At 35.1% G+C, this 27,123-nt stretch overlaps 3 protein-coding genes across 4 annotated transcripts in view; 1 reads left to right on the forward strand and 2 right to left on the reverse strand.

The window, feature by feature from the left end:
- Positions 1–5,221: 5,221 nt before the first annotated feature.
- LOC125833419 (subtilisin-like protease SBT6.1) lies at positions 5,222–17,645 on the forward strand. Its single transcript, XM_049512567.1, has 10 exons — positions 5,222–6,146; positions 7,895–8,023; positions 8,251–8,403; positions 11,724–11,840; positions 12,743–12,927; positions 13,913–14,176; positions 14,260–15,328; positions 15,925–16,419; positions 17,225–17,285; positions 17,374–17,645. The coding sequence occupies exons 1-10, from the start codon at positions 5,532–5,534 to the stop codon at positions 17,454–17,456; spliced, it is 3,171 nt and encodes a 1,056-aa protein (XP_049368524.1). The 5' UTR covers positions 5,222–5,531; the 3' UTR covers positions 17,457–17,645.
- Positions 17,646–18,328: 683 nt separating this feature from the next.
- LOC125833431 (nuclear transcription factor Y subunit B-10-like) lies at positions 18,329–22,378 on the reverse strand. 2 transcript variants are annotated; one of them, XM_049512580.1, is made up of 5 exons: positions 22,228–22,378; positions 21,678–21,918; positions 20,568–20,991; positions 20,394–20,444; positions 18,329–18,605 (listed from the first exon to the last, which is right to left on the reverse strand). In XM_049512580.1, the coding sequence occupies exons 2-3, from the start codon at positions 21,914–21,916 to the stop codon at positions 20,808–20,810; spliced, it is 423 nt and encodes a 140-aa protein (XP_049368537.1). In that variant the 5' UTR covers positions 21,917–21,918; positions 22,228–22,378; the 3' UTR covers positions 18,329–18,605; positions 20,394–20,444; positions 20,568–20,807. The 2 variants fall into 2 exon arrangements, with proteins under 2 accessions (XP_049368537.1, XP_049368538.1); XM_049512581.1 differs by lacking the exon at positions 18,329–18,605 and having other exon boundaries at positions 20,392–20,444; positions 22,228–22,361.
- A 3,164-nt stretch (positions 22,379–25,542) lies between these two features.
- Positions 25,543–27,123, reverse strand: part of LOC125833420 (probable LRR receptor-like serine/threonine-protein kinase At1g67720) — a 91,440-nt gene continuing 89,859 nt past the window's right edge. The window contains exons 15-16 of the mRNA XM_049512568.1: positions 26,489–26,624; positions 25,543–26,154 (exon numbers count right to left, since the gene is read on the reverse strand). Of these exons, the coding sequence (XP_049368525.1) occupies positions 25,819–26,154; positions 26,489–26,624 (472 nt within the window). The 3' untranslated portion in view covers positions 25,543–25,818. The remainder of the gene's footprint in view (positions 26,155–26,488; positions 26,625–27,123) is intronic.

The raw sequence follows: 27,123 nt of genomic DNA on the forward strand, positions 1-27,123 counted from the left end.
ATTTTATATACTTGTTATAACATTTCCTACTTGAATCAAATGGTAAAACAAAATGATTTTTGGATCTATGATTAATTTAATGATTGGTCAAAATAATAATAATTTTTCTTGCTTAGAATTCTATAAATTTATAAACAATGTTGAATTATTAGTATAAGAAATATACTTACCGACGAAAGAGAGAGAGCGATTTGCCCAGTGATAGAACTCAAATATGATTCGGCTTATCACTTAAAGGCTGTTAATATAAGAAATTTTGTGACCTTAGTAATAATTAATTTTCCTATTTTCTATCATCTATTGAATTTTAAGGACTGATATCAAATCTTATTTTTATTTTAATTAGAAAAAATAACTAAAATGACGTGTTAATTGCGACCAAATTTACTATAAGATACCCAAACTTTGTGGGAAGTCTATTAACCCCCCTCCCGAGCCCCGACTATATTGAACTAAACTACATATATTTCTATCTATAAGGTGATGCACAAAACACAGTTCACTATTTTTGAGGGTGTAAAATGCAAATAATATATTAAAAATTTATATTTAAATATTAGTATATATATATATATCAAATATGTTTTTCTATTTTTTCCATATAAATCAAATTCGGAGAATAGTGAGTACGTTGACTTCTGATATTATAACTGATTTTCCGAAAAAAGATTCATTAACAAAATATTGACATAATTGGATTAGTTTGCTAAGGGACGAGGGCATTTTTAGACCAAAATCAAATCTAGAGTATTTTTATTACAATTTTAAAAATAATTTAAGGATACTTATTACTCTTTTTTCCTTTTTATTATAAACTTGAGCTAGTTGACTAACACCTTATTTGAATGGTGTTTTTTTGGGATGATAGTTGCTTGTTAAATATAATATTTATTTTGATTGTTACTTAAATTTTATAGTATTGTATCGTTTAGATTCATGGTTAGGTAACAACGAAAAGACCCATTTTGTGTAATGACTAATTTGGTGAGATCGCGTCGTTATCTTTATATTTTCTTCTCATTTTATCTTTACTTGTTATTTAATAATTCTATTTTATCACTTGTCCTACTTTTTCATAATAGCTTTACCTTGAACCCTATAATTTCTTATATGTTTATCATTCAAATTATGAATGTGTGACATTATGCAATGAAACAATACGATACAATATAATAGATACAACACAGTACAATATAATCATATATATATATATATATAAAGAACGCTAGACCCGCCTACGTGGCGCCACCACAAACCAAGATTCTCTTTTAATTTATTTTTTTCAAAACTAGCCCTTTCCCTTTTATGAAATATTGTGAGTTTTATGAAAAGTTGTAACATTTATGAAAAGTTGTGACTTTTATGAAGAGTTGCGAATTTTATGAAAAATTGTGACTTTTATGAAAGGTTGTGACATTTCTGAAGGGTTGTAACTTTTCCAAAGAGTTGTAACCTTTCCGATAAGGCACAATAAACATTTGTTCACCACCCTTTGTTGTCTATAAATAGAAGGATTTTCTGCCACTATTATTTGTAGGTTTTTTCCCGCTATAGGATAGTCGAATTCAAATACATTAATTAATCTTCTTATGAAGTTTGTTTCATTCCTCAAAGTTTTCTTTCTCCTATTTCATGGAGCTTAACCTTTACTATAAGTCATAGTGATTCATGTAACCATGACCATTTCTTTTTGCTATTTTGGTGACTTATTTTTTAACTTTGTTAAAAATTTCAGCAAGGATGATTGAAAATTGATCTTCTCTTTTGTCCCTTTCTACAGATTTTTTCATATAAACAAAGAAAATTGATTTTAATTGCAATGCGACATTACTATTCTTGCACATCTCAGTCCATAACTCATAACGGTGTTGAAATGGTTGAATTCATTACATTTGGTTCTTTAGTAAACAAAAAATTTATTTCTGCCACTATTATTTGTAGGTTTTTTTCGCTATAGGGGAGTCGAATTGAAATACATTAATTAAGCTTTTATGAAGTGTGTTTCATTCCTCAAAGTTTCCTTCCTCCTATTTCATGAAACTTAATCTTTTACTGTAAGTCATAGTGATTCATGTATCTATTGCAATTTCTTTTTGCTATTTTGGTGACTTTTTTTTAACTCTATTAAAAATTCCAGTGAGGATAAATTATCTTCTCTTTTGTCTCTTTCTACATGTTTCTTCATTACTTTATAGAAAAATTACTTGTGGGTTGCGCTATATTTCATAGCACACAACAACAAATATGTGATAACTAATACGGAACCAATGATGAAGATTGTTAAAAGAACCTAACAGATTGCTCTCTTACTTGCCACAACTAGTATATTATTTTGAGGTACAAACATTTTGTATGCTATTGCACTCTTTCTAGAATATTAGTATAGAAACAATTAGTCTACTTCTTTTATCGCAAGTTAACTAATTTGTCATATTGCTTCGTCCCTTCTTTTTGCGCATAATAAGAGATCACGTTTTCTTGAAACTAACAAATGTCCAAAATACACTATAACAAAAAAAAATTGGCAATAAATATGCACATTAACGAAGAGTGCTAGATCCTTTACCGACATTAATTAATTGTCATTAGATTCAATGTTGCTATAGACTTTAGGGACATTTATAGAGAGTACCAATTGCCTTTGAAATTACATATTTAGCAACAATTAAACTATTAATTATTGTTAAAGATCATTTTTATTGTAGTGATAACTCTTTCTTTTGATAAAGTTCATTGTTTTTTTTTTTATATAAAGAAGTAATAACTCTTTCTTTTGGCTTCTTTCAATTAAATTGTGAACTGTAAACTTTGATACAACCTGACAGACTATCTTTTGAAAAATATGTTAAGCAACATGCCTTTTTCTTCTTGATTGTTAGGAAAGAAAGGCCATCTTTATTATTATTTGTGGATATTTGTGACTTCAAGTGCTTACAAAATTATGTTGTGAGATTTTAATATGATATGTGTTAAAATTTTGGTTTAGAATATCCAGTTGTGAACAGTTCCATTCAGATGTCACGTATTGCTTGGTTGATAATTGCATTAATTCTTTTTAACTGCATACTATAACCATAACAATAACTATGGTTCAATTCCAAATAAATTGGGGACGGTGATATGAAACCTAAACAATAGTAATGACTATTATGAGGCAATGAGGAAAAACATTTATGATACTAACAATTTTAGGGTCATTTTCTTTATATATACATGATACAACATACTATAATAAAAAAGAGATTGATGGAAGTTCATAAGAAAGGAGCCGAGGTCCTCCATTTGAATTTAGTTAATTATGTTCTTGTATGGACGTGATGTTCCACTAGATTTGGGAGTGTTGTTGTTCGAGAATTTTGGGTCTTTCTTTTAACATCTGATGTTGTTCTTTATAACTTCTTGAAATTTAGAAAATTTCATTACTTTTGACCTACTATTTTCATGGAGATTTTCTTAGACTTCTTTCTTATACTTAAAATCTCTCTATAACTTGTAATTTTTGTATAACAAAAACGAAAATTAAAAAAATACAACACTTTAAGATTTCGGAGGAACGCTTTGCTTTAAAATAAAATGTTCTTGACAATGTAGTGAATGTATCGAAAATACGAATATTACCGAATAATCAAATATAAGCTTAATAAAATAGTTGAATCTCATGCAAAGCATGAATAATTTATCTAGTACGATATATTATGAAACAATAGATAATAACCCTTCCAATATTATATTTTTTATTAGTAGAAATTTAACTTTTAATAATTTAGGAATATTTTTTTTTATACAACATAAAACTAAAGTAGAACAGAGAGCAAAACTGCGATTCAAGATTCAAAAAATCCCCATTTTCCGACCGCTTCACTCTGCCGGTTCTCAATTTTCCGTCACCGTTTCAGGTCACCGGGAAAATCATACCTTCTATATTCTTGAGGGAATTGAATTGGATTGATTTACCATACGAGCGGATTTGTTTTCAATCGTCAATTTTTACCTGCCCCACTTTGTTGGTTACCTAACTGGATGTGATTTTTTTTCAGGTTTTCTTCGACACCCTTTAAATCTCATTTTGATTTTATTTTTGGGTTTTCTTGATCAAATTGTATTGTGCTTGAAAATTTAGTGTTTGGGAGTGAAATAAAAAATTGATCTTTTTGATAATGAAATCATAAATTGACCTTTTGAAATGAAAATGGATGAGGAGAGTTCATACAGCTAAACTCCAAATAAAAAAAAATTGGGATTGAGATATAGTTGATTGACACATAAGGGGTTCTCTTTGGATTTATCAGTTACTGCTTTGCTTAATTGGTTGTATTGGTTTCATTTCTTGTATGATGAGAAATTATTTATGAGTTGATTATTGGGTATGGTCTTCGCGTTTGCCCTTGGAAAGTGAAGGAGAGTGTGTGTGAGAGCTTGGAAGAGCGATTGTATCAAGAGTTGGGGTGCCAAAACATGACAATTAAATTATTATGAACATTTTGGTCTCTTAGGTGATGTTATGATTCCATGCATATATATCCTCCGCACTAATTTTCTATTAGTTGTCATGTTTTTCTTCATTGCTGTTTTTTCCCTTCCGTTACTATTTGATTTGCTTCACTTGAGACGAGGATATTTTAGAAATAGCCACTCCACCTTGTGGAGGTAGAGGTAAGATTTGCACACACTTTACCCTCCCCAGACCCCACTTTGTGGGATTCCATTGGGTATGCTGTTGTTGGTCTCTTAGGTTTCCAAAACTAGTCCATGTATCTAATGATGGATTGCATTGCGAAATAGTGTTTTTTTACCTTATGTTGGACTCAAATGCTAGAGCCTTCATGAACTTATTTATGTCCACTTCATTGATAAAGAAGTCTAAACCTTTGGTGAAATTAGATTTCATATTATGGCTTTGGTTTCCCACAGTCATTTTGGTGTAAATCTGGTTTTCTCCTTACATTTTGGTGAAACTTTGAAATATCAGAGACATTTATGCTGAATCATTCTCTAAGAAATGTTAATCAGTGAATCTAAGTAGCTTTACAATGCCAAAAAGCAAAGAAGTAAGCTTTTCACTGGCGCACAGTCGGTAAGATATACTTATGTATGAAAAAGGTTAGCTAGATACCCTTGATGGCCATAATTATGTTTCTTCATTTCAATTAATCACTTGGTCTTGAATTTGCATTTCATTACCATCTCCTTTTATTTTCATTGTTGAAATTGTTTCAAATTAATGTGTTATTTCTCCACAGCCTTAAAGAGATCAGGATCTCAACCTTTTTAGATGGGAAGGCAGCTTACATTTATCACACAGCTGTGATTTACTGGTTGAAGTGGACATTTTACTGTCAGTTAAAAGCTGGCCATTTTTTGCTGAGGATTATAGGTTTCAGTCAATTGGGGTCTGTAGATCTCCATTAAAGCGAACAATTGTGACTCACATAATTGCTACTCTAAAGGAGGGTTTTGATTGTGTTTGGGTACAGGGGAAATTCTTAATTTGTCCCTCTGTGCTTTGATGAGGGATATTTCATTCTTGTAACATGCCCCAAACTCCTCAAAGATCAGTCTTCACACTCTCTCTTATCTCCCTTCTTCTCTCGTATACTCTCCTCCGCTTGTATCCATCTATTTCCGTTCATCTCTTGAGGAGTCCTCAAAACCAAACCCTCGCATTGACCACATTAACAGAATCCGAGCCATATAATACTGCTGGCCCTCATGACTACCAAGACCACCGGAGGCAACAATCCTATAGCAGAAACTATATTGTTCGATTCCATCAGTATAAAGAAGCTAAAGATCTCCAAAATTATCTGCAAAACAATGTGAAATTTAAGGGGTGGGAATGGATTGAGAGAAAAAATCCTGCCACGAGGTTTCCTACAGACTTCGGATTGGTGGCTATTGAGGAGTCTGTGAAAGAACTTCTGTTAGAAAACTTCAGAAAATTGGTTCTTGTAAAGGATGTTTCTTTGGATTTGAGCTATCAAAGGGTAGTTCTTGAAGAGAAGAATGAAAAGATTGGGGCTTTTATTAATGAGAATAAGAGGGCTGGGAAGATTTTTTCAGCTATGTCCTTCAGCGAAGATCAAAACTATGCAGTGGCCAACACAAGTAACATGAAGATTAGTTGGAAAAGAGAGCTACTGATGCAGGTACAACTTTGATGAGCTTGTGTTTTGGAACATGTGAATTTACTGAGCTTTGTTTGTAGCATTGCATTAAAGGGCTTAGCCATGCACAAAGTGCCCTGACTTATGCAAGGGTAGAGGGAGAGGGAGCGTATGTGTACGCTGCTTTCACCTTGCCTTCAGCAAAGAGGCTTTTCCTACACCTCGAAGTAGAGCAATTCTGATGTTTCCCCATTTAGAGCCCTCAGTAGTATAATACAATCTGATATAACTTCAGATATGATGGGATTAACCATGTTGCATGGTATATGTTCTGAGGAAATTAATCTCTTCTTCAAATATTTTAATGTTATCTTTATCTTTTCTTGAGTCTTACCATGGATCTGTTCTTCTATAATTGGCATCATTTTTGAAATCGAAAGCATTATAAATTTAGGGCTGAGAACTTTTGCTTTCCCAAGGGACTTCTATGGAAGGCACTAAAGAGATAAAGAGTTGACATTTGAAGTGATTATTGCAATAGAATCTTGTAAGCATAGTTCTCCTCTGTTTTGCAACCCAATGCCTCGGGTTAGAGTCCGTATGTTTTTTTAGCCTCACTTTTTCTGGAGAAGCGGCTGTATATTCTGGACATTGTTACAAACTTATAGTTTGCTCTTGTATACTATTGTAATTGCTTTTCAGAAAGAAATTTTGGACTAACCATAGTTGCTTTATACCTCTGTGCTTGCAGTAGTTAAAAGTGTTGAGGCTGTCTTAAAAAATTAAATGTGAAATAAAGCAGTATATATGTCCACCTCATTATTTCTTCTGAAGTTTCTCTGCTGAAGACCAACCAGTGAATGTATGTTTTAGGTGTGAGAAGGGAAAAGGGAGAAGGGGAGAGATTCATCTGAAACTGAATTGTTAGAGCCTTCTGCTTTAAATTCCTGTACTAATGATGTTTTGGCTTTTCCTATTTTATACTTTAGTAGTTTATTTTGTCACAATGTGTTTTGGAGTTCTTTAAAGGATAGATGCCTTATGATTAGTTGCAGGTGACTGTCCACTGATATACGACTGCTGCTTTGGTGCAAAGTTGTTTCTTCCTAAGATACATGTGTAGTTTCATTTATAAAGAAAGGAAACTTTGTCCTTTTTTTAAGGTGCATGTTTTCGCATACCTATGTTACTGACAGTCTTCACCGTGCTGTTTTTTCTCTAGTTAGGCTCTTTGAAAGACCTTCTGGGCAGAAACTAAGGTTTTAAATGCAAGTAGATATCTTGTTAGAAAAACATGCATAAAGCTGTATAAGAGACAGATCATTGTCCTGTCCATTGTATTCTGTCAGGGGCTATATGTTGGTGTTGCTTGGGTTGTGTACTGCTTTGTGCCTATCCTACTTGGTATGAGGAAACCTTTTCACATGAGGTGGTTGCTAGGGGAAGTTATCTATCAGGTCAGTTAGGTACTTCCATTAAGAAGAAGGTTGAAAATTAAATTGGAGCCATACATACTTGTTTCAAAAAAACATTTATCTCTAACTCGAATTGCTTAACAACTATAGTGTGGGATTGTTGTGCTCCTTTGGGTGATGTAGGAGGGAGAAGGAATAAGAATAAGCCATTTGATGCTTTTTATTTGGATATGATGGTAAAGAGAGAGTTTGTTGAATGCATTACTTGATTTTTGTTTCTGGCATCATTTCTAAAAGAAACTAAGGTTAAGCTTTTCTTTAGTATTTGTGTCTTGATAAGCTTTATTTTGTCTCTTTTGCATTTTCATTTTGTAGAAATCTCAAGTCACATCCCTTTTTGGGGCAGATTCACTTTGGTCGAGAGGGTACACTGGTGCTAAAGTTAAAATGGCTATTTTTGACACAGGTATACGGTCAGATCACCCTCATTTCCGCAATATTAAGGTATTTACCTTTTGTTTTCTTTTTATTTATTCATTATTTATTTGTTTATATCAAATAAATGCTTTGTTTTAATTGCTGTTAGAGCAGAAGCATTTACGTACATTTTTTATATATGTTTTAATGTACATCTTTGGGTGCCATCTTTTCTTTATTATCAACATACACGGGGGTTGATTTTGGTACCCTATTACTAGCATACATTGGGCTTGATACCTGATATATTTTAGGAACGCACAAATTGGACCAATGAAGATACACTGAATGACAATCTAGGACATGGGACATTTGTGGCTGGTGTCATTGCTGGTCAGGATGAAGAATGTCTTGGTTTTGCTCCTGACACAGAGATATATGCTTTCCGAGTTTTCACAGATGCACAGGTAATGGATTTTTATCTTTTGACCATTCAATTCTGTAGTGGTGCCCTTTTGTACATTCTAACTAGTTCTTTAAAAGAAAAGCATACATACTCCATCATGTATGCAGGTGGAGACTGGAGACTTTACAACGATAATTTATTTATTTTATTAGCCTGGCTTGATGATCATGGGAGCTTGTTGGTGCTAATGGCTTCCTATGATTAAAAAGCAAGTCCTCTCAGTATGTAGTTGCTAGCAGTACAGCAGACCCTACTGTCTTAATATCTCCCAATCTGCAAGTAGAAGGTGTTACATCAGGTCATGGATGACAAATCTAATAAGACAAATCCTTGCAGTCGTAGTTGATATTTAAAAGATCAAATTCAGCCACCAAAGTCTCGTTGAAACTTCTATTTCATGAGATTTGAATTGAACCAAACGTATAAATGAGAGCTTCATTTTTGCAAATCACTTATCATCATTTAATTTGCAGAACCAAGACACTGTCTGGCTCATTTACTTTTCTTTCTCTTTCAGTTAAGGTAACACACGGTTTACAAACTAAGACAAACTTTGTTGCTTTTTGACTCCTGAAACTTGGAAAGACCTAGATATGTACAGACCTTTTTCTGATGCGCCAAGAAGCTTGTATCGAATGTCATAAACCTAAAAGTTGTAGCTCACTGTATAGTTTGGTGATTTCAACAGAAGTGGGCAAGGCTTGAGATACCCCAACTAATTTGTAATGAAAGCTGAAGGGAGGGTTTTCTTTTTATCGGTAAAAGTGAGGATTTCCAAAAGTAGTTTTATTCAAGAGCTGAATCTCCGGGAACCGGTGGCTTTGTTAGTGAGGTGTTATTACTTCTTCTAAGGTGTTCTGATGACTTCAGCACTCAAAATTGAAACTTACCTTTTTTTTGGGGGGGGGGGGAGGGGTGGTGGTGGTAACCGAACCCCCACCAATAACTAAGATTGCTCGGGGTTGGATAATCTATCAAATGCTGATTAAGTGTGGAGGATATAGGTTGTTTAAGAAGAGAGAGCCGTTGGTTCCTTATAGTCATTTCTTTTTTTCTCTTTTCTATCGTGACAACTCTTGTTCCCCCACCTTTTAGCGTTCTGGGGCCCTACTATGTGTTTTCTTATTTTATCTTTACAAAAGCTAGAAACTTGTCTGCTAATTTTGTCAAAGGAGAGTAGACAAGAAAGGAAGAAGATGGTATGTAATCATCTATCATATCTTCGTTGGATGGTATTGGAAGAATTAGCACTCTTCCATTTCAGTCTTTTCAATGCGTTTCTTTCTTAAGTAGCTTATTATCTTAAAAGCTTTCCTTGCCATTAAGGCTTTATTGGAATATGCTAGAAATTGATCGGTCATCGAGAAAGACTTCGGCTGGCAATTTACGATGAGTACAAACAACAATTGGAAAAAAGTCTATGTCTTCATTTGAGGACATTCTCAAGCTGTTGTGCAATATTTGCTTTTTAAGGTTTAATACATAGTTGGCTTGTAGCCAAAATCCCTATTCCACACCTCTCCTTCACGGAAAACTTTTACACACCAAACGTTTCTCCGAGTGTGTCTAATACCACTTTTTTCAGATGGCATGGGGGTGGTTACCAAAAAATTGAGTGCGTAAAACTTGTAAATATTTTGTCCAAATGCCTATGTAAGTGCCATGTGTCAAAATTCTGGTTTTTTACTTTCTTTTTTTTTTGACGACAAGGAAACCCGCAGCCGCTACAGGGTAAAACCCCGTTCCTATGCAATAGCTCGCAAACCACATAGGAGAGGTAACCCGCACTAGGCAAACCCGATGCGACGAGCTCGACCCAGAAGGCATATTTTTATTTTTAGCAAATAAAAAGAAAAATATGGGCACCAGGCCTTTTGTCCACACCTGGAACTTGATCGTCCCCCACTGCACCCCCTGCATACCTCTTCCCTATACTTCCTTTCCCACCTCCGTCTAGTCTTTCTATCCATATCCCCACAATTTTCGTTTCTTCCCCATACCTACTCCATAGCCACATTCTACGATTCCCTCTGATTTTCGTGTTGATGTCTAGATTCTTTTCTCCAATTTTTCTTGATTTTACTAGGCTACTATGACTTTTTAGAGTTAATAATGTATTTGCCATATAATTAAATCTTATAGGATTTTGTCTTTCAGAGTGTTCTTTTGATTAAGTGAAGTGAATTGGGTGATTTTTGTTGTTAGTTTTTCTGGTGATTTGATGGTCTTAATTGCAGTTTTGATTAGTGGAAGCGACCTCTTGTATTTGGGACAGAGGTGGATTGCTATAAAATTAGTGATTCACATGTCACGGCCTTATTGATGCGTGACATACACATGCTTAGAAAAAGTGGTTAAACACAAGAGTGGTGTATCTGAGAAAGGTTTGGTGTGTAAAAGGTTCCTCGTGGAGGAAGAGTGTGTAAAAGGTATTTGGGCTCCAAGCTCGTAGATGAACTTTGTATTAAGCCGCTTTCTAATGATGGAAAAGCCTATTTTTTCAGTGTCGATTTGTATTTTTTCTGCGATCTTTTGCCATAATTAATATAAAAGAATTTTAGAAAATGCTCCTAGGTGTGGATGAGCTGGTGGATGGTGTGTAAGAAAAGCAACTTTTTCCGAAGAAGTATGCCTGTCCGAGCTATCTTGAAGTAAAGGTCTGTAGGTTAGCTATGGGTAAAGTTTTCCTACTGACGGAGAAGCTAGCCACTACAAGGAAGGATAGAACACAAATAAAGAATTAAAAGGAAAGAAAAGGATGGATTTCTATGCTCACTGAACCATGGGCTATTTTAAAATTAAGTGCTACAGGGGAGTCCCTATAAAGCATCTCACCTACTTTAGTGAAGAAACCCAGGAAGTCAGACGGTTTCAGACCATTGGGGTACTTCGAATATACATATAAGATACACCAGTGCTAAAACCCTTTTATCAAGATTCTTCCAAAATATTGGGGTCCATCCTCTGGATCTGTTACCGGTGTGAAAGAAGTTGGTTCAGCCGGACCTGAACCAAGTAAAAGTTTTAATTCAGGCTCAACTCTATTGGGCTTTGTTTTATATTGTCATAAAAGTGTTTTAAAACCGAGTGTCTCTATAAAGAAATGCTGAGGATAGACATTAAGCCTTGACTCCTTATCCTCACATATACAAGATGATAATGACTTTATTTTCACTTTCTTGTCCTAGATATTTCTGAAAGTGGTAAATTAGATGGATCTTGTTGTATTACTCACCCGAAAAGAAAAAAGATAGATCATCTTGTATTAATTTTGAAAATTCCTGTCAAGGTTATGATAATTGTGTCTTCAGCTCATTGCAGGTCTCTTACACATCATGGTTTCTTGATGCATTCAATTATGCAATTGCAACCAATATGGATGTGTTGAATTTGAGTATTGGTGGGCCTGACTATTTAGATCTCCCTTTTGTTGAAAAGGTGAGGTCATTGATCTTTTAGTTTTTTTAAGTACCCTCTTTGTCATAATACATACCGCACTCATAATTTCGGGGCATCTGGAAATGTTTGACACACTTCTATAGTAATTTATACACTTTACATCGATCAAGACTTCAAATCAGTAACTGAATATAGTTTCAAAATCATTGTACAATTCAAATTTTAATTTTGCTGCAATATTTTCACTATTCTATGGCTTTTGAACAACTATAATATTTCTTCTGCTACCAATATGATAAGTGATGTACATGTCAAATTAAATTATAATCTGCCCCTGTAAAACAGTATGATGCTTGGGGCGTGTATCATCTCCTGCAACAATTGCATTTTTCTGTTGCTGCACTAATCGATAGAAATAATATAATTACTTGGATTAAGATTTTGTACCATTCGTAGTGTCAGGATTATTAGTAATTTGGTTCCAACTGTCAGCATGTGGATGATATGTCTCCGCTGCTGGTTGGCATATAGTCATGTAAGACTGAAGTGAATAACCATCACTATTTAGGAGAACAAAGATCAAAGCAGAATTTGTAGTTTCTGTTCTTATTTAGTTAGCTTCCATGAATTTTGATGTAACCGCAAATTGCATATGTGAATACTGTTTTGTCTTCCCCTGCTCAGCCCTTTCACTAGTCAGAGTAGAACTTTTCCTGAGCTGGTCTGTGCACATTTCTGTTAATTGCGGAAACCTGCACCATGTTCATGGAGGTCTCAAGCACGAGGGTAACGTTTTTACTTAAGCATGCAAAATACTAGAGACTCTTGAGTTGTTAAGCCTGTGATACTGTTGAATTTACCATTATTGTCAGCACGAATTCTGAATAAGCAGTAGGGATGGGAACTTTAGTTTTATATTGATGACATGTGACCTATTTTAGGTTTGGGAGCTTACAGCAAACAACATTATCATGGTTTCAGCTATTGGGAATGACGGACCACTGTATGGTACTCTAAACAATCCAGCAGATCAAAGTGATGTTATTGGTGTTGGTGGCATTGATTACAGTGATCATATAGCCTCTTTTTCTTCTCGTGGCATGAGTACATGGGAGCTTCCTCATGGGTATCACTTCTTCCTTCTTTGCTTATCTATATTATGCTCTTGAGTATAGATTTCCTTAGCATTATCCCCTGCCCCTCTTGGAATCAGTTTCACCATTCTACACATGAGCAGGTATAGATTTTAGGTGTGAATGGATGTGGAAGCCTCATTTAAGGGGGAAAGGAGATACGAGAACTACCTATTCCTGAAGATCATCTTTTCTAAAACAGATATGCCGTCTATCTGCTCTCTGCATCCATGGCTGTGATGTTTTTTGGTCAAGTTCAGAGATGGAAAGCTGTTTGATGGTAAATGGGGAAAGGCTTGAGGGTGATATAAAAGACAATTAGTGCAGATTGGTGCTTCTGCAAATTTTTCCTCTCCCTAGGGGGAAAAAAAGAAGAAGAGAAAGATGATATTTAAATATGACAACTATGCGTCATTCCCAAACAAGTTGGGGTCAGCTATATTAATTTTCACTGACCATGTTCCCCATTTAAATTCGTCTGCCAACATTAGAACAGAAAAATCAAAATGAGAAGTACTAGAAGTTCTCTATATTTCCTACTAGTGTAAGAATCTCTAATAAGGTTAAAATAAGCTTAGGACCTAAAATAAATATGTTAGCGTTACTAGAATATATTCCAAACTAATTTGTAGTAAATCTTTTTCTTCCCATGTGACCTCTCTTTCGCTAAGTCTGCATTGATTTCAAGAGCTTGTAGGTCTTTCAATATAACTTCCTTCCATATGATTTAAGGTCTACCTCGTCCCCTTTCACTCCTCATGATTTCACACTTACAAACCGGTTCATCTGTGACGTGATCGAGTCATCCATCTCTAGCAACCGTCTCGTATTTTTATCCTCAATGTATGATACTTGCATCTTCTGACAAAGATATTAAATATGAAAGAAAACAAACAGTTTTTTTCTCCTAATGATAGTAATAATTTATACTTGTCCAGCCAATTCATAGAGTGTAACCACAGACTTTTCCCTTGACAGTTATGGTCGTGTAAAGCCTGATATTGTTGCATATGGACGCGAGATAATGGGATCCAAAATTAGTACAGGTTGTAAAAGCTTATCTGGCACCAGCGTGGCGAGTCCTGTGGTTGCTGGTATAGTATGCCTTCTTGTTAGCGTAATTCCTGAAAACAAGCGTAAGGACATTCTGAATCCAGCTAGCGTTAAACAAGCACTGGTTGAGGGGGCTGCAAAGCTTCCTGGTCCCAACATATACGAGCAGGGTGCAGGCAGGGTTAATTTGTGAGTTCTTCCTTTATGCTTGTAGTTTGAATACCAAATCAATCCACATTGATGTTCTTCTCAACATGAAACTTGAATGGCAGGTTGGAATCCTTTGAAATTTTGATGAGCTATGAACCTCGAGCAAGCATTTTCCCAGGTGTTCTTGATTACACTGACTGCCCCTACTCGTGGCCATTTTGCCGTCAACCACTTTATGCTGGTGCCATGCCAGTCATATTTAATGCCACTATTCTAAATGGAATGGCTGTAATTGGTTATGTCGAAAGTCCACCTACATGGCATCCTTTTGGTGAGGATGGCAACCTTCTTAGTGTCCATTTTACTTATTCAGATGTCATTTGGCCCTGGACTGGTTATCTTGCACTGCATATGCAAATCAAAGAAGAGGGGGCTCAGTTTTCAGGGGTAATTGAAGGTAATGTAACTGTCAAGGTCTACAGCCCACCAGCTCCAGGTGAGAAAAGCCGTCGAAGTAGTACATGTGTCCTTCAATTGAAATTGCAAGTGGTCCCTACTCCACCGAGATCTGTGCGGATATTGTGGGATCAATTTCACAGTATTAAGTATCCGCCTGGTTATATTCCAAGGGACTCCTTAGATGTTCGGAATGACATTCTTGACTGGCATGGGGATCATCTGCATACAAATTTCCACATAATGTTTGACACGCTAAGAGATGCTGGATACTATATTGAGACTCTTGGCTCTCCTCTTACATGCTTTGATGCTCGCCAGTATGGTACACTCCTTCTGGTGGATCTTGAGGATGAGTACTTCCCTGAAGAAATCAAGAAATTGAGTGATGATGTCATTAATTCAGGTCTAAGTGTAGTTGTATTTGCTGACTGGTACAATGTGGACACAATGGTAAAGATGAGGTTTTTTGATGACAATACACGTAGCTGGTGGACCCCGGTTACTGGAGGTTCCAATGTTCCTGCCTTAAATGATCTTTTGGCTTCCTTTGGGATTGCATTTGGGAATAAAATTCTGAATGGCGATTTTGTCCTCAATGGTGAACAGAGTCGGTATGCATCTGGGACTGATATTCTGAAGTTCCCAAGGGGTGGATACTTGCACAGCTTCCCCTTCATGGATAGCTCAGAGAGCGGGGCCACTCAGAATATCCTTTTATCTGGCATGACCAAGGTGAGTTGAAGGCTGTTCATAATTTAATTTTGTTAGCACCTACTGCTCCTCTTTAAGTTCATAAATCTTTACTAAAAGCAGAGAGTTGACCTCTTTTTGCTTATTCCAGAACACTGAGCATCTCCATGAGGCTCTAGTAGTTGAAAGGAAATGGAGATATGGTGGTCTAATCTAGTGAAGTCTGTTGTCTCTCTAGTGAAACATGGGGAAGAGTATACTCTGTAGTGAGATAGCGATTCTCCTAATCAACTACTACTTTTGATAATAACATCCTTAACTAAAAGATGACACTCCATGAAGTTGCCTTTTTTCCTTTTTCATATTTATCTTTAAAAAAATCCTCTGCTTAAAAATGAAGATGGAGTTTCCGGAAATGTGAGGCGAGGATGGCGTAAGGGATGTTCTTCACTTGTCAATATCTTTGATGAATAAATTTTTGGTATCACATTCCTTAAGTGGCACAAAGTAGTACTGGAGAAGAAGTCCATTTTACTCCAGTGAGAACCCTTGTGCTAATGACATTCCGACTTTTTCAATGTTCTTTAGGTGGTGGTTGACCTGCCAATCTGACTTGCAATTTATTTTAATGAATGCAGACAGATACACCTATTCTTGGTTTTTTGGAGGTCGGCAGGGGTCGAATTGCAGTATACGGGGACTCTAACTGCTTGGACAGCAGCCATATGGTTACCAATTGTTATGGGCTCTTGAAGAAAATGTTGGATTTTACAAGCAGGAATATTAAAGATCCTATGCTTTTCTCGGATTCAGTTAGACAGGAGAAACCATTATATGCTGATAAGAGCCAGATACCATCGCGTAGAACGGATGTGAATTTCTCTACCTATTCTAGAGTTGTTGGGAAGGAGTTGACATGCAGCCGTGACTCCAGGTTTGAAGTATGGGGAACAAAGGGTTACAATTTACAGGTCAGAGGAAGGAACCGTAAGCTACCCGGATATCATGTCATCGACTTGGGTAGAGGTTTAAATTCTACAGTAGACACATCTGTTACAGTAACATCTAACACAACTCAGAAGGTTGTCGACTCTTCTGGAAACAACTACTGGGGCTTCTTTTACAGAGATGATGTAAGTAACTTTTGGTTTCATTTGTTTTTAAAACTTGACACTTTGGCGTTTGTCCATGCAATTTTTTTCATATATCTTTGAATTTTGTTTTTCAAATAGTAGTTTTGCCTATCAAATTTGGTTCATTTTTTTCAACTTCAACTTGAAATAGAGAATTTGACGTTTGAACAACATGTTTTAAGAGTTTTTCACACTTCAACTTCTCTATTTCAAGTTCCATTTTTTTTTTCCAAGTGAAATTCATGTCATTTAGGATTTGTTCTTTTTTTCAAATTTCAACCAAATCATGTCCAAATGTAGTAGTTGAAGTATATCTTAGTACATACACAGACAACAGCATACCCAGCGTTATACCATAGTGGGGTCTAGAAGGGTAGGATGTACACAGATCTTACCCCTACCTTTTATGAGGTCGAGAGGTTGTTTTCAGCAGACCCTCGGCTCAAAAGGGTAGTATCTGACGCAGGATTGTAAGAAAGGAATATATCTACACACATTTTTAAAAAGTTTTTGGACATGAAGTTCACTGGGAAAAGTTGAAATTTCGTGAGTGAATCATAAAAGTTTTTCAATATTTCAATTGCTTTCCGTTTTGACTTCTTCTTCTTATCGGGATACCCATTTAGCTTGGTTTCTTGGGACTATATTCACTGGGTCTTTCAATTGTAATTAGTGGTATAACTTATGATCAAACCAAAATAGCTTTTCAAATGTTTGAAAATACAGTACATACTCTTTTAATCAACTTGAATTAACATAGTCCAAATGCCAGAACATAAGAATGTCTCATTTTACTTGATTGCAGATTGACATGCCTGTGCTTGTAGCTACTCACTGGTTAGTTCCTGCAACTGTTGCCATCTTAGGTGAGTGTGTACATTTGTGTATATGTGACGGTTAGATGAATTCGAATATTTAGCATTTATCTTACAGACTTATCACTATAACTGTTAGGTCTCTTGATTTTATTCTGGCGCATGCAAAAACGTCGGAGGAGGAGGCGAGGTTCTGGTTCGGGTTGGTGTACTAATTTATAGCCCTATTCTCGACTTGGATTTGTTTTCTTTAGTTTTCTATACTCATGTAGGTTGTTTTATGTAATATCATAAAGAAAATTGCACCTATATAAAGGTGAGTTTTGTATTACTAGTGTAGTTAAATTGTTAACAGTTTTTTTTCCTGATTAGATTGATTTTTCTAGATGAAGAAAAATCACAGAATTCAGTCATTTCTCTGAAGAGAAAAGATGAAATGAAGTCCAGTTTTCTGTCCAATTTAGGTGGACTCTATAATATGCCACCATTATCGTTCACTAGGTTGTGACAGATGGACACATAAAATTTTAGGCCAAATGGAGTTTGTCAGCCATATTTAGAATATTTATGGATTAACACACGAAAAATTAAAATTTCGTTAAATTCATGTTTTATGGTCCAAATTCATTATAAGCTACTATTATCATTCACTAGGTTGTAGTAGATAGACTCACAAAATTTGAAATCAAACAGAGTCGATCGATCATATTCTGAAAGATTCACAAGTGAAATTGGAGAGTCGAGCAAGAGTTGGCATATCCCAAATACATGCAAAGCAAATGTGGTACAAAAGATAATTTCAAAACCAACTTTGGAAGGCAGCTTCCTCCTCCTTTTTAATTCTACTATGGAAAGATCCAGAGCTCTATAGACCTCAACCTAACTCATGGTCACATCAGCATTTACCAAACAACAGCTTACTGGAAGAATTGAATGACATTCCTCCGTCCCAAACAAGTTGAGATCGTTTATATGACTTCTCACTTGGTCAAAAAAACTCATTTCAGGGAAATATCAGGAGTCCAAAAAAGAAACCCTAATTTTCCTTCAGGAATAAGGAAAAAAAAAAGAGGTAGTATTTAACTTCATTCATGATTCATCCATAGAGAACCAACATCCTGCAATTGAAGTACTAGGTAATGGTTTTCATTATTACTACAAACAATCATGTCCATAATATTTCTTAAACATCTCCTAAATTTACAAACTTTAAATATGACATGGCACTCACTAGAATAAATAAACCATGATACAGAGGTTATAGCAGAAGATCTATATTTAGAATATGTTTTTAAGTCCACTGTCTTCTCAAACAGAACGAAGATCGGATTTTTACTCTGTCCCTTGCATCGGGACCATCATATGCTGACCCTGCAAAACGTGATTTCAAGAGAGTAAATATCAGAGTGACATAAAAGACTTAGGGTGGGATCTGAACAATCAATCCACCAACTAACATTGCTGCCGTATAGTAGTAAAACATAAGCTGGCGTAAAATTCATGGATTACCCCCAACTTTTTCACCTGTATTGAATTTTATAAGAACAAGGAGTGATCTCTCTCGTGCACACAGGCTTCTATACTCATCGTAACATGATAGATGTCTTACAAGCTGAGATGGCAAACCTCAACAAGACACGAGCAATTACATAGAATTTATTCATCAAGCTTGACTATCCTTAATTTTCGGATGAATGTACTAATTCATCTAACTATCAATGTTATCAGGCAATCGTACTACAAGAAGCATGTTAATGAACCATTTCCACTTTCTATATTTGGGAGCTCTTGAGCTTTAAATATTTCACTTTGCTTTTTATGAAATGCTCTTATTTATAGCCAAAAAAATGTCGTGACATGTGTTTACAACCACAAGTCTTAAGGGTACTTTTAACATGTGCCAAAAGTTTTTTTTCTTCTTTAAACTTTGCGCCCAATCAAACACCTCCATATAAAACAAAACAACTTCCCCCTCCCAGTGCAAAAAAACCATTATCTATGGAATGCATCATGTAGTTGATATCTGATATTTTGGTTTCAAACTCGAGCATCAAGTGAACAATGATTTCAAGTTCTTAATTATCTGGTAATCATCGATACCCATGTTTTGCACAATGTCTTCAATTCATGACATATATTTAGGTAGAAGTATTCAATAAAACTGTACTGCCTCACTTAAGTACACAATGGATTTGACACTTAATGACAATCGCACATGTCCATCCCTCATATACCTAATTGTTGAGAAAGTCTCACTTCACATGAACAATGACAATCGCACATGTCAATCCCTCATATACCTAACTATCGAGCAAAGTCTAACATCACATCAAAAAGTAGTCCTCTGAGCAATATGTATGATCACCATAAAGCAGGAAGAAACAATGGACTCAGCTCCAAAATTAGTTGTACTGGTTTTAATAGGAAGAAGCAGATACCTAAGTGCGAAAAGGCTATTCATAATACCCTTCTTTTACCTCATCTACGGATTTGCCTCATTTCACCTTTTCCTTTAGTTCTACTTATGGTAATATCATTAGCATTTTGGCAAAATTCTAGGCATCTTTTGAAGTAGTGAAATCACATAAAGGCCCAAGCCTTGAATGAATATATACACAAACCTTCCCTACTATCCATTATACAATTTTATCCACCATTGGATGATTATAATATATAAAGCACGGCTTACTCAGATTTGAACTAAGAAATGACAACCTACACCTTGCCATCTTTGTCATAAGTAGGAATCAGTAATAGCATTTGTCACTTATACTTGTCTGCAATAGTTACTAAAGGGTCAAATTGAAGAACTTGATAAATTGAAAATCATAAAGACACTCTTCTTAGTTTCAACTTTTACATGTTTTTTTCCCTAACAGAGTTGTCCGGATAGAATAATCTACCAGATACTTTTATCTCCAACCAGCACAGATACTGATTAACTTTGCCTAACAAGACTTAAACCGATGAAAAGAAATACCTAGAGTTTCTTGTACCCGATGGGATTCTGAATCATGGTTAATCCACCACTTTTGTGGTTAAGACTGGAAAAATATTTCCCCATATAACAGGCGAAGATTGAGACTTCTATGCATAATGAAGCATTCTGAAGGATGACATGCAGCAATTAAACATCATGGATACACAATAAAAAATTACCTGAGAGTTCCCATAATTCATTCCTTGTGAGTATGAACCTTGATGTGCAAGCTGTAACAATACGATGGAATATCAAATTAATGGACATTGCACTTAAAAAATTTCCTTAAGCAATTTAAGATGCCAAACAAGACAATAAGAGAGAGAGAAAAAGCAGAAAACACGAAAGAGTACCTGTGAATTAGGACCATGTTGCATCCCATCTCTTTTAGTAGAGCCATCAGCAGCCTTTGACGTTCCCTTTGTGTCACCCTACTAAATGAATCAGTTGCTCCCACAGGCAAAGAAGAAAAAAGAAAAGAAATGATAATAAAGACATTATATTAGACATTCACTTACCTCCATCTGCAACAATTCATTCATCCAACAGGTATCCCACCAACCACATAAGAGGAAAATCCATCAATTTATGCTTCATTGCAAAAGGGTGACAAGGGAAAGCTGAATCAGAAACATAGTGATCATTACCTCTCTGTATCGAGCAAGATACACCTTGAGTGGTTCAATATAATCTTCAAACCCAAGAGTTGCCATTGCCCATAGCAAATCGTCACCATTAATAGTCTTTCTTTTCTCTCTCTGACACTTGTCGCTTGCCCTACATTCCATCAGTTGTCAAGGAAATCAACAACATCAAAAATAAAATTTCTCCACAAAAAGGAACAAAGAAACAAGAGTGAACATCACCTACAACCTATAGCATATCGATACACCTATAAACAACACTTATTAAAGAAAGATGGAGTCTTTGCGTAACGGGACAATACTAATCAAAATCCTCCCTTCATTCCAATTTGTTCGTCTTACCCTTGATATTATTCCGTTAAAAAAAATGTCTCTTTCTTTTTTGGCAAACTCTTTAATATCAACTACCACATGGCATGTTCAAAATCACAAGATTAAAGGACATTTAATACATTCCACATATGTTTAGTTTAAAACCACACGATTCAAAACTCTTCTTCATTTTCTTATTAAACTCTATACCAAGTTTACACAAGACTATCAAATTGAAACAAAGAGAGTAGTTCAACAAAGCGAGCATGTTCATTAACAATAAAAAGATAACAATCTTAAAGATAACATCAATCCAATAATCGTCACGGAGGGAGAATGAATAACGATAATAAATCAATCAAACATGCAATCAACAACAAAAAGATTACATTTTTAACACAAACCACAACATTTAGTCATCTACAAATCAAAATTCAACCAGCAACAACTCATTACCAAACTAAAACTAGTACGAGCTAAACAAATCATTAAACATTAAACACATACTCGCTAGTAATGAAGCTGATGAACTCAGAAACACATTCCTGAACAGTCTCCTTAGCATCCTTCGCAATTTTTCCATTAGCAGGAAGTGCCTTCTTCATGATTCTACTAATATTAGCTATCGGTAAAAACCTGTCCTGTTCACGTACGTTAGACCTCGGACTCTGGTCCCCACCACTCTCATGACTACCACCTCCGTTCGGACTCGCCGGTGACCTAGACGAACCTTGACCATCCGCCATACCTTAAAACAACCAAAACCCACATCAAAAACAGTAAGATGAACAACAAGAAGCAGGAAAAAAACCCTAATTCCGATTTCTGCCATTGAAATTGTTAGAGAGAGAAAGTTAAGGGGATAGAGAGAGAAAGGGGGAAAAGGGATGACTTTTTTCAACAAAAAAAAAAAACTATGTAGAAAACAGTAAGATGAATGACATGAACCAGAGAAAAACCCTATTTCTGATTTCTGCCATTGAAATTGTTAGAGAGAGAAAGTTAGAGAGAGAAAGGGGTGAATTATTTTTTTTGAAAAAAAGGTATAAAAATGAACCTGTGGATAGAGGGAACTGGAAGATCGGACGTTGGAGAAGAAGGGAGAAAGGGAGACGACTGAGATGAGGCAGAGTTTTGGATTTTGCCCTATCAACACCGTTCGTTTTACAAGAAAACACTGAAATTTTTATAACTATATAAAAAGAAACTCGTTCTCTTTACTTCCTTCCACATGTATTTGGATTCTTCTACATTATGTCCTTTAGGTAGGTGGGGGTGGGTCCCATTTGGGTTCCGTTTATCTCAATTAATATGATATTTTTTATTTTTTGAGATTTAAATTATATAATAATATCTTTTGATGTTCTACAAGTGAAATCTAGACGGGTAAAATGTAGAGGTATGCATCAATCAATTCGATTAGATTTTAGTATTATTGGTTTTGATTTGTGAACATGCTAAATCGACAACCAAGTCAAGAAACTATTTTGTAGAAGCAACAATAGTTATTTGTCTTTGTCGCAATCAAAAGAGAGAAGGTGTCAGAGGCAGAGAAACTAGTTTGTGTTGCCTACCACCGAAAATAATACTAAAATTTAAGAAATAGAATTAGTATAAAGTAATTTCAATATAACCTTAAGATTATTAAATCAAAAACCTAATCATAATAAAAAAAACTCAATTTTTGTTTGTTTTATAAAATCACTTGAAAATCGCTAACCAAATAATCAAATACCGATAAATTAATAGTAATTTTTTCAATATGATTTGTCGGTTAAATCGATTTTCGCACACCTCCGATATAGTGCATGTAAATTTTACTACTAATTTAGAACAATAATAATAAAATAAGTGTAGTCCCATAATTAAGGTCGAAAAAAGATGGTATATAAACAAATCTTATATATATAGTTACTTTGTGATTTATAAAGATAGAAAGGTCATTTATGAAAGACCTTCCATTCAAATAAAATATATCAAAATGCTCATGTAAAGAAGCAAAGCCACTAAAAAGAAAAAATTATTCCAAATATGTATCACTAATTAATTCATTTGTCATACTCTCCTTATTGTAATCCAAATATAACTTGTTTACCAATCAAATGATCATTAAATGAACAATGTCTTAATAATTTAAATACTTTATATACAATAAGACATATTACAAATGATTTATTATTTTGAACATGTATATATGTAATCGTTATTGTAATCCAAATATTACTTGTTTACCAATCAAATGATCATTAAATGAACAATGTCTTAATAATTTAAATACTTTATATACAATAAGACATATTACAAATGATTTATTATTTTGAACATGTATATATGTAATCGTTTGTCACATTTATGAAAAGTTTTTGAAGACTAAATTTAGGTAAAATTATGTGAGGATTATTACTTTAAAGAAAATATTTTTGGAGAACATTGTGTTGTTTTTTATGAAAAAAAGTTTTTTTTTTTTGTCAAATTTAAATTGTTGAGCCAATTTTTTTTTGGGATTTTATTATATCAAGGTTATATTTTGATATCAACTTAGCAAATTATTGAACCAAGTTTTATTATTCCAACTCTATATTATCTTTATAGAAAATTTGCATTGTCGATATTTTTATTCCATAAGCTACATATGACAATTTTCCTTGAAAGAAATTGTCAAAGAAAATCAATTATAAAATGGAGAAGGGCCTAAAATCCCCCTCAACTATTTGAATTGGTACAAAAGTACCTTCCATACACCTTTTGACCTCCAAATACCCTTGACGTCAACTTTTTGGTGGGACGGAGAGTAATTTTGTATCAATTCAAATAGTTAAAAGACATTTTAGGCCCTTCTACGATTATAAAATAATAACTATTTGTTTCGTATCTAAAAAAAAACTAGAAAAGCATACTTTAAATAAAAATATGTAAACAATCTTCCATTAAAAAAAAGAGAGAGAAAGTTCGACCTTTCTTTGAAGCTTGGCTTTAGACCTCAACTTTATTGAGTCTACCAATCTATCTCGTAAAGATAGAAATGTTATTTTCGAATGATTCTCAACTCAATTAAGTAGATACATCACAATTTTTAATAATTTAATCTAGCAACAAAAAGATTGTACATTGACTAGTCTTCTCCAATGTGGTGCAGAACTAATTGATCAAGTAGCAGAAATGGCAGGTATCATAATCAGCAATGTTGTACAACACTGCAACAAAGACAGTAGCAATGGTAGGACATGGGGCCAATCATTGATCAATAATATACTATTGGTCTAGTGTGTTTGGACTGTTCCATTCTACATATTCCCTCACATGACTACCCCTCTTTTCCGTTCGAATCAGTTTTTACGCACCTCAACTACTTTATTGAACATGTATTACCTTCCGCTAATATGAGTATTAAGTTGCGCTCCTCAACTACTTTGTCGAGCACGTGCTACTTCCCACCAACATGAGTATCATGTTGCACACTTCAGCTACTTCATTGAGCAAGTGTTATCTTGCACCAATACAAGTATCAAGTTGCGCACCTCAGCTACTTCATCGAGCATGTGCCATCTCCCATTAATACAAGTACACCAAGCTATGTACCTCAGCTACTGTATCGAACATGTACTACCTCTCACCAACATGAATACCAGGTTGCACAAAATAGCTACTTCTCTCAAGCACGTATTACCTCCCACCAACATGAGTGCCAAATTGTGCACCTCAACTACTGCATCGAGCGCGTGCTACTTCCCATCAACATAAGTATCATGTTGCACACTTTAGCTACTTCATCGCGCACATGTTATTTCCCACCAATACAAGTATCAAGCTACGGAGCATGTGCTACAGTACTAGGCTGCACAACTCAGCTACTTCTCTTGAGCACGTATTACAAACCTCTTACCAAGTTACATAGCTCAACTACTACATCGAGCACGCACTACCTCCCACCAACACAAGTACCAAATAACTTTGTCCATATCACTGTAACCCCTTCCAACAAGAAGTTCACATAGCTTACTCAATCAGCCAAAATTTCTACACCAACATTTACCATTTAATGTTTTCTTTGGTACACTGGAAAACTTAATAAATTTACATGACTTAAGTCCTCTAGGAGAATAAACTCCACATTCTTGAGCGCATCTTCCTAGATCAGTAAATCTGCTTCATAATCAGATTGTTCTCTCTTCCCAGATGGTAAATAATTCTTATTACTTATAGTTTCTTAGTTCATAGAGAAAATCCAGTTTTTCTAACATTGAACTATTCCTATATCATAAATGTGTAAAACGGAACAAGTATTGATATGTATCAGTGACTTGAGGGAAACCAGAGTTGCAGGCCCTCAGCAAAGTCTGTAGCCACTCATATATATGGTTTTAACCATAAGAATTTCTATCAAAAGGGCAATAGAAGTAAAGAATTGCTTAAACTTTTTTTCTCTTGGTTCAAGCCAAAAATGTGAAACTAAAAATGTGCTAAAAAACTTGCCTTTACACAGCACAGCACAAAAGAAGGTTATGTTCCAACAAAAGGTGCCAATAACAACAATTGTGTAATCCTAGACCTTGAGAAATATGTAGAATGATGGCAAAAGGAATTGGAAATAACACAACTTAATGGTCTATTATATGAACAAAACTCTACAGTCATATGAACAAAAAACTTATCGAGCTGCTGGTCTTGTGATAGATTCATCAATGGACAAGTAATGGTCACTTGCACCTAGGTCCATTGAACCCGCATGTAGGGAGGAATGCATCGAATGCCTGGATATGTCATCTGAACTACCTTCCTTTACTGCTTCTGCGCCTCTTTCAATTGCAATTGCATCCTGGATTTCTTTGATAACTTCTGATATCGATGGTCTCATGTTTCCATGAGGTTGGACACACATCAAAGCTTTCTCAGCTATCTTCCAAATTGATTGGATGTCATAATCATTGTGTAAAGCGGGGTCAATGATGCCCTGAATGTCCCCACTCTCAATGTGTAGTTTCGCCTGGATGATTAGAAGCAGAAAGTTTTAAAATCCATCCAGTAAATGTCTAAGACAGCACCGAACTTTATAGCATGGTTCAACAGATAAAATCTTTCCCTACAATAGGATTATGCAGGAGTCTATATAAATTTGTCAGATGTTCCCACTAGAAGAAACTAAAGACATTATGAATGTATAAGGTTGGGTCGTTGGGACACCTACTGAGTATAAAAATATAGGACTATATCCGAAGCAAGAAGATATCAACTTCTTTTAAAGGGAGAAAGTACTAAGGTGAAAATTCGGTAGCAAATTATTATCAAAGATAGTGCATATGATCAATAAATAATCTTACCCACTGGACTATATTACGGCAATTGAGACCAAAATTTTCATTAGATATTGCTTCTTGGCCAGATATTAACTCCAAGAGAATGACACCAAAACTGTAAACGTCACTTTTGTCCGTCAACTGCTGGGAAATGTAATATCTGTATAGACATTAAATTAAAAGAGTCAATCCAAAAGTCCTGAAGAACTGTTATAGAATGTATATAGACTTAAATCTAGTAATATACATAGCTATATTTAGGTAGCAGATTTATAGGAATCACTGCAGATTCATAGGAATCAATCTTAATTTCTTTCCTTAGTTAGCACCTAATGTATTGTATTTATTCACTGCTAAACTACTGCAATAAGAAAGAGATTTTCCATTAATTTACATGGTATCAGAGCCTATTGGCTCGTGTCGTTTTGGCTGTGTTACGGAAGAGTTTGGATTTCTAATCCACTGATTTAGAGTGGTCAGTCTGCGTACTGCCACCACAGAAGGAGGTGGAGTATATTTTCCGGCCAAACCAGTCTTCTCTATCATCTGGGTGTGAAGCCAGTGGCAGTCACACACTGCTCATACAGTTCGCCTATTCATCACACACCAGCACGTGAAGGTGCATGTTCTGGTGTTAAAACACGATTCAAAAAGTCTGT

The sequence above is a fragment of the Solanum verrucosum genome, unplaced genomic scaffold (assembly GCF_900185275.1).
Source record: "Solanum verrucosum unplaced genomic scaffold, falcon-dt-bn FXZP01000142.1, whole genome shotgun sequence".
Classification (NCBI taxonomy): domain Eukaryota; kingdom Viridiplantae; phylum Streptophyta; class Magnoliopsida; order Solanales; family Solanaceae; genus Solanum; species Solanum verrucosum.

Excerpts from the sequence above, each read along its gene's own strand:
- LOC125833431 (XM_049512580.1), bottom strand. The coding sequence starts at position 21,916 with ATGGCGGATGGTCAAGGTTCGTCTAGGTCACCGGCGAGTCCGAACGGA. Across the intron at positions 20,992-21,677 it reads ATCAGCTTCATTACTAGCGA|GGCAAGCGACAAGTGTCAGA; the intron begins GTATGTGTTTAA and ends GATGGAATGTAG.
- LOC125833419 (XM_049512567.1), top strand. The coding sequence starts at position 5,532 with ATGCCCCAAACTCCTCAAAGATCAGTCTTCACACTCTCTCTTATCTCC. Across the intron at positions 6,147-7,894 it reads AAAGAGAGCTACTGATGCAG|AAATCTCAAGTCACATCCCT; the intron begins GTACAACTTTGA and ends TTCATTTTGTAG. Across the intron at positions 17,286-17,373 it reads TGCAACTGTTGCCATCTTAG|GTCTCTTGATTTTATTCTGG; the intron begins GTGAGTGTGTAC and ends TATAACTGTTAG.